This window comes from Cupressus sempervirens, chromosome 5, assembly GCF_028749045.1.
Source record: "Cupressus sempervirens isolate cs-2001-9-10 chromosome 5, ASM2874904v1, whole genome shotgun sequence".
Taxonomy (NCBI): Eukaryota; Viridiplantae; Streptophyta; class Pinopsida; order Cupressales; family Cupressaceae; genus Cupressus; species Cupressus sempervirens.
This window is the reverse complement of record NC_143122.1, coordinates 1006741240-1006749510: the sequence shown is the minus strand read 5'-3', so window position 1 is coordinate 1006749510 and position 8271 is coordinate 1006741240. Positions and strand designations below refer to the sequence as shown.

The following is an 8271-nucleotide window of genomic DNA, read 5'->3' as shown; positions in this document are numbered from 1 at the left end:
TCTTGTCACATCTTGAAAATTTGAATCTAAATATCTTCAATTTCTCATTGAAGTTTAGAATTTGTTGATTTCAAAAGAAAATGGTATATTAAACCCCCTTTTTGGTTTCCTATATTTGTGCACTTACCCTAAACCATGTACTAAAACAAGATGTAAACTCCTAGGTGTCTACAATGCAAACTATTATAAAAGATCCATGACTACAAAAAATACCTTAGGTTGCACCTATGAATTTAATTGAAGATGGTGAACGATTGATATAAAGATCAATAACTAACAATGAACAATAGCCAAATCTAAAAATAATAATGTATGAACCAAGTTTATAAAAAAATATACTATTTATATTCATTATTATATAAAAATCAATATTTTATAAAATTAAAACAAATCATTAGTTTTAATTCATAGACAAAGTCTCATCATTCCATCTTATTGTCTCACATCTATGCAAGTTATACTTAATCTATGGGTATGTGTAGGATCATGGTGTGCCAAAAAGTGGCGATCTGAAAAATATGTAGTTCTAAAATGCCTCAAAGCATTTCAAAATCTATTCCAACTTTTTTCGCACCCATCTTGATGCCAAACCAAAAAATTAATACCTTTATAAGGCTTAGTATATCTTTGGATACCAACCCTACATGGTCAACTTTTAAAACGTCCCAAAAATGTGTTTTTATGCCTGTTCTTGTGTATTTTTTTACTTCAAACATGTATCTGATGACTTTTTTTCACCGAAATTTGGTGAAATGAAAAAGATTTCATAAGAATGTTCTTAGCTTTCCATAAAAGTATTTTTTGCAACTTATTATTTCAATAAATAATTATTATTTATTTTTTAATGGAGTTGTGTATAAAGTGTTGATTGACACACTGATTGAAAAGCGACTATAACTTTCAAATGATACAACATTTTTTAAATTCAAAAGATGCATCACATTCTATGCTTCTTCTACTATAAGAGAGAAAAAAACAAATCAAATTTTATAGAGTTTTGAATTAGTTAAGGTGGTCAGACATAAGATATTTTTTATTCCAAAAATACTATCGTAGAAAATTTATAATTAATTATTTATTTAGAATAAAAATACTCAAAAATATGCATCACATCTGAGCATGAGTCTATTTCTTATATCTAGAATCTTGTTAAAAAATATTTTCTTTTGATTTTGATTAAGGTAGTCAAACATATGTCAACTTCTTATTTTTGTTATAAATTTCTTTTTCTATTTCATTAAAATTCAAATTTTTGACTAGACAATTTTTATTTATTTTTATAGAAGGCCTAGTAGTTTAGAAACTAAATTCAATTTCCTAGATATTCTTTTCCCTCAACTTTTTGATATAAAGTTCATAACAAGTTGAAAATTGTATGTCAAGTTGAAATAACCCTGATTTGCTAATTTTTCATTGTCACTTAAGGGCATAGTTTGGTTGACCATGATCCTACACACAACCCTATGTGCATACATTTCTTTCTAGGTGAGATGAGAGTTTTGTCTAAGTTTCTCCAACTTATATAAGCATTTTTATGGAGGATTTTTATTCTGCAGAGACATTTTTACTACTTGATACAAGAGTAGAAGCCCTTGGTTGAACCTCTTTGACAAAGAGCCCGAGATTGAGGAGTAGCCATTTTGTGTGAGGAAAGATTTGGACCTCATCCACTATGATGCCAAAGCCTTGCCATTAAAGCTATTAAAGACACAATGCATATTACTCCCATCAAAGGTTTGGATGGAGGTGGCCATATTTTCCAACACAATCTTCAAAGCTAAATTTGAATTTTAAAAAAAATACCCAAAACAAAGATTGACTTTTTCTTAAACCCAATTTTAATAGAATTTCTAAATCTTCTACATTGATAAGTGAAAATATGATAGAAGTCAATAAATATTTAGTCTATTGATAGTGTTGAATGATTTTGAATAAGTTGAACAAAGATCATATCTTGTTAAGTAGATGTCCTTTAAGATGATAAGAGGTGAAGAGAGGTGGAAATTCAAATCATACACAAATGACATTGGTGAAATGATTACCAATCTCATCTAAAAAGATTTCATCAAGAAATTAAATATAAAGATGCGTCATTTTTTTATTCCCCACAAAAGAGATTTCAAATCAAGACTTCACAATCGATACCCATCAATACTTGACCCAATGCAAATAAGTTTCTAAGTATAGAGAAAGAAAATAACTGCCCTCATTCCTTGACCAAAAATATTCAATCCTAAAAGGGTTGTACTATAATCAAAAATCTAATCAGTCTGCCAATCTATATAAAGATCCTCGAGAGGTAGGGGACGGGGGAAGCCTCAACGAATCCAAACGAAACTCCTTGACGTCTGGAACCTCATTCTTCCACACGTTTTTCACAATATAAGTTGAGTGCCAAAAAGGGAAACACTGCTTGGCCGCCCGATTGGTTGGCATGACCACGTCCGACGTTGATCTTCTTGTGTTGAGTTTTTGAGTCCAACTGGGTGGGCTTCGTGGTCAAGACTTGTTATAAGTGGGTCAAAGAAAAACAAGTTGTTCAGCCTACAATCTCCAAGTATAAAAGGAAATCTCATTAGTTTCATTTAGAAGAGGAGTTTTACCTTGTGTTGAAGCATGGTTAACATTGAAACTTCTCCCCTTTTGTTGGTCCCAGAGGAGGAAGAGGCATCAGAGAGGCCACATCATGTGGACAATGATTATAAACTCACTCGCTCACTCAGCTGCTTCGGGAGTTGTTTTGGGCAGAGAGAAGATGGACGTGAGAAATGGTGGATGCAGACTGGATTGTCAAAAAGTATAAGAAGGGCAAAAGATTACTCTGAATCTGTTATTGTTGAAGCTGGGAATTGTTACAGTGGAGGAAAGACATGGAAAAGTGTGGTTAACAGGTTCAGAAACAAGAAAAATGGCAGAAGCCAAAAAAGAGGACAGCGATTTCGATATGATTTGCCAAGTTATGAGCTTAATTTCGACCATGGGTATAGAGAGGAGCCCAATCTAGTCAGTTGTTGAAAGTTCCGCCATTTTGGTGGTAAATCTACATTTAGAGGAAAGTCAAGTCAGTCTTTCTTTTTGTGAAGTTTCACAATTCTTAATTCTTTTGTAAATAAGTAATGAATAATAAAGCTCCATTACAGTTTAGGAGCTATCATTTTATTTATCCTGCACGGATTCATTATTCAAGCAATTAAATTTCTTAAGAAGGAAAAAAAGCTATTTCTATTAGCTTTCTATTGCTTCTGTATCATAGGTTTGTATTTGTATTGGTTAATAAAAATAGTCATAATTTGATGAAATGTTTGTTGATTGCATCATTTACTAATGTTAAATCTTTCAAAAATATTATTATTCTCAGTAAAAATTTTAATTTCCATGTAATCTTTATAGTGATAATGAATTTTTCATTAAAAAAGATGTCAGTAACTTTCCTAAAATATATATTAATCTAATTGTAAATTCTGCTAGTGGTGAAGTTGAGTGGCTCACAAAGAGCCCACCAGGGATCAAGTCTTGCTGAGTGCAAGGCCCATAGACATCATAAGGGATGAGGCAGGGATCGTGCCCTGGGTGAATTTGACAGCGTGGATGCTCTTCAGTCCTTGGCTGTTAGCCGAAGAGGTTTTCAGGCATGCGGGGCCTGTATCAGGTACCTAAAACGTGAATGGTGGCCTTTGTTAGTTGGTAGCTCGCAGGCTTCATTCCTCGCAGATTTGAACCCTCCATCAAAAAAAAAAATTCTGCACATTTCTTATATTAAAAATAAAAGAAAACTATTTTTGAAAACTTAATAAATTTTGATTTATTGACAATGTTGAATGATGAATGAATTTAATAAGAATTTAAGCATCAAATTATAAAGATGTAAAATTAAAAGTAAAACATCAAATTATAAAGATGTTGAAGTCAATTTGTCTTTGTACAAAATAGCAAATACATTTACATCTATGTGAGATGATTGAGAGCAAATTGGAATGATCCACAATAGACTCTTCACATGTTTACTGGTGGACTGTATATGTGGAGTCTATATTTTAATAAAGAGTTAAAATAGTGCCTCACTCTGACCAAAGAAATTCGAACAAAAGATAATAGAATAGATATTCATTAAAAAATTCAACTATACCACACAATAAAGACCATGAACAATTGACTGTCAACCAAAAAAATATCATTTTTTAACTTCAAAATAGAAAAACACAATCATATACTCTTCTGATACAAACAGAATATGGAAAGAGAGAGGTTTGATAAATTCCAAACGAATACGACAATAAGACACGGATCCCCCTTGATGTCTTCAACCTTCAAAAAAACACTGCCCAGCCGACTAATAGGTTGGGCTGACCGCGTCCAACGTTGATTTTCAATACGCTCAAATTGGTTGTCGCTAAGGAATTAGTAATCTTAGAAGGTACAACCACAATTAAGGGAGATATCTTACACTAAAAATGAAAGGATTCAAGGATATATCTTACATTTAAAATGATATTAAGAAAGCAATTATTGTTACACCCAACAATCTTATATTGCACAATATATATGTTAGGATGAATATGTTGAGATAATTTACTGGTTACTTCAAAATTTAATAATCGTGAAATTAAGGAAATTCATATTTCAATAGTATAATAAATTATTATGAACATCATTTATATACCCTTGATCTGAAAACTAAGTGCACTTTTCTTCTTATACTAAGATACTATTTGTTTTAATGGTATTAATTACCCAACTCTTTTCTATAAATTAGTTGATTATAATTACATTTATTTAATTTAAAAATACCTAGATAACACATTTCTCTAATAGCACAAATTTTATGTTACAATTATTATATTACATAATTATAATACATATGAATTACTATTTTTTTTTTTTTTTTTTAAATCACAATAATTTTCTACCCAAATCAAAATAAAAAATAGTTAATACGGAAAAAAAGGTAACAGAAGAATTCATTTTACTATTTGATAAAAGGATCATTTGTGTAATATTGATATCAATTTGGCTGAGAACCAATGAATCACAGCAGACATGATGTTGTCCTTAACTCTTAATCTTTTAAAAAAACTTTTAAAACACTCATTCCCTCAAACAATAAAAATAAAAATTGATTTGTTCTTTAAACAAGAAGAATTCAATCTCATATATGCTCCTTGAATCCTTCCAGTATAAACAAAATGGCAGCGAAAACTATCATGGAACTTTATTATTCATCGCTTACTTACAAAAGAATAAAGAATAGTTTGGGACACTGAATAACAAAAAGATAACAGGATTGGGCTTCTTAGGATTTAGGACAAACCCATCTCCTCTCTACAGCCATCATCGAAATTAAGCTCATAACTTGGCATATCATATTGAAATCGCTGCCCTCTTTTAGGGTTTCTGCCATTTTTCTTATTTCTTAACCTGCAAACCACACTTTTCCATGCCTTTCCTCCACAGCTATAATTCCCAGCCTCAGCAATAACGGATTCAGAGAATTCTTTTGCCCTTCTCATACTCTGTGACAACCCACTTTTCATCCACCATTTCTCAGGCCCATCTTCTCTCTGCCCAAAACAACTCCCAAAACAGCTCAGCGAACGAATGAGTTTATAATCATTCTCCACATGATGAGACTCTTCTTCCTCTGGGATCAACAGAAGGGGAGAGGCTTCCATGTTAACCATGCTTCAACAGATGAAAAACACCTCCTTTAACAAAGCTTAGATCACACCAATTCCTCTGCAATTCAAACTCTTATCTGGGTGGAAATAGGCTGAGTTTAGATCAAAGAAGAATGATTGATTCTAAGGAAACCAAAGATGAATCAAGAATTGATTGATTCAAAAGAGACCAATAATTCAATGATAGATCACTCCAACCACAGATGAAAGATTAATGCAGCTTCAAAACCATATAATCGCTGCTTCACACACCTGATTGTGTTCAAGATCCTCTGAACAATTGGACGCCTTTTCTCCTCCTCTAATTGAAACTTATAAGATTTCCTTGCATTCAACCAACACTTTTTATGCTTGAGATGTGTGGGTTGTATTTGTTGTTATTCAATTGGAACTCATTAATACAAGAAACTGCGTCGTTTGTGTTGGATTTATATGAGCAGTTCTTTGTGGACACGGATTATATTAGTCACACGGGATATACAACGAGTGAAGAGGATATCTTATGAGAGGCGAAGTAAGCGTATTGAGAATTGAAAATCAAGGCTGGAAGAAGTCAGAGAAACCAATCAGGCGGCTTTCCCATTTGTGTGAAAGGCGTGTGGAGGAACGAAGTTGAAGACGTCAAGGCATCTCCCTCTTGTATTCACGTATTCGTTTGGATTGGCGAGGCTTCATTTTGTCCTTGTTTTATATCAGATTTATAGAATAGTCTAACGATATGATCTCCGAGTAAATTTCTTAAGTTGAAGTCATTTTGGGTGAGAGTAAAGGAAGAGTATTTATTTTATGGTTGTATATTTCTTAAGTTGATTTGCTTTTCGGTTTAAGGTGAAGAATTAAAGAGTATTTATTCTGAAATCTCTTTGTATAGAAGTCAAGAACCTTTGAAGTCTTCATATTTGGTTGATTGAGACCAAAGGATGGAGAAGCAATCGTTCTTGATGAAATATCTTTGGTTGGAGTAAGGATTGTAGGGTAGGGGATATAATGAAGTCAAGAACCTTTGAAGTCATCATATATCATTGATTGAGAGAATATGATTGAGGAGTAATTATTCTTGAATCTTATGATGAAATATCTTTGGTTAGAGTAAGCATTGAAGGGTAGGGGGTAGAATGAAGTCAAGAACCTTTGAAGTCTTCATATCTCGTTGATTGAGAGAAAAGGATGGAGGAGTAACTATTTCTGAGTCTTAAGATGAAATATCTTTGGTTGGTGTAAGGATTGCAAGGTAGGGGATATAATAAAGTCAAGAATCTTTGAAGTCATCATATATCATTGATTCAGAGAATAGGATTGAGGAGCAATAATTCTTGAATCTTATGATGAAATATCTTTGGTTAGAATAAGGATTGAAGGGTAGGGGATAGAATGAAGTTAGGTACCTTTGAAGTCTTAATGTCTCATTGATTAAGAGAAAAGGATTGAGGAGTAACTATTCTTGAATCTTAAGATGAAATATATTTGGTTGGAGTCAAGAATTGAAGGGTGGGGGATAGAACCATGTAGTTGAGCATGTTAGAGTGGGATTGTTATAGCATTTTTTTGATTTAATGTCTAGTATTTTTAATAATGTTTTTTTATAAAAGTAGTAACAAAATAAGGGTGTTGACCCAAAATACAAACAAAGAACAATCCCTAAGGATTGACACTATACCACCATTAACAACACATTAACAATAATTAGTTAAACTTGGTCAAATAGGAAGCAACATACAAGTTCTACCTCTATCAAAATTAAAAGTCAAAGACAACTAAACCACCAACCAAAGTCAAAGAACAACATAACAAGGAAAATTAAATAGCTTAAACTAATAGAGTTTGAAGTCTTAAAAAAATTAAGATTAAACATCACATACCACATAGGGTAGTACCACGAAGAGTTAAACTTAACATGAATGCTAGAACCACCAATTTTGAAAGAAAGGCCCCATAGGCCATAACTATGCCAAAAAAATAAAAAGGCCATAATTCTTAATCATGCTTTCTTCCCAAGCAGTTTCTTTGATAGCAAAGAAATTGTCCTCACTCCTTAATAAGGAATTGGAAAAAAATATTTTTAATCTTCATCCTCCTTCAACTTCCCACCCTTAACATGTTCCTACAAGAAAAAAAGTTGGATGCAGAAGTACGCATCACCTTTAGCATAAACCTACTAATATCGTTATGGTGATCTTATCCAAGCCCACCACATCATTCTCCAAGTTCTATAGAATAATTTCAAGACTTGCAAGATCTAATTTTTAAATTTACCAATAATACCACTAGGGGCATGACTAGAGCTAGGGGTCTATTTGACCTAAAATTCTTCAACAAAAATATTGGCTTGGGCATCCTTAGGTGAGGGGAGATTAAAAAGGAGACTTAGCCATAGAGGCAAGCCAGCACATGGGAAGAGGGGCCCTTTTTTGTAATGGATACCCTAGAAATGGCTCTGATACCACTATAATGGACACCCAAAAAAGCTCATTATAGTGGTATCAGAGCTATTTCTAGAGTATCTATTGCAATGGTATTAGAGCTATAAGTCTTGCCATCCTGTCATTGTAATGGACACCCTAGAAATGCCCAAGAACTGAACCAACGACTGAAAGAG

General features: G+C 32.8%; 1 protein-coding gene across 1 annotated transcript; it reads right to left on the bottom strand.

Moving 5' to 3' along the window:
• Positions 1-5175: 5175 nt before the first annotated feature.
• Positions 5176-6133, bottom strand: LOC149559338 (uncharacterized). Its single transcript, XM_089828395.1, has one exon. The coding sequence runs from the start codon at positions 5676-5678 to the stop codon at positions 5298-5300; it is 381 nt and encodes a 126-aa protein (XP_089684521.1). The 5' UTR covers positions 5679-6133; the 3' UTR covers positions 5176-5297.
• Between the last annotated feature and the right edge of the window lie 2138 nt (positions 6134-8271).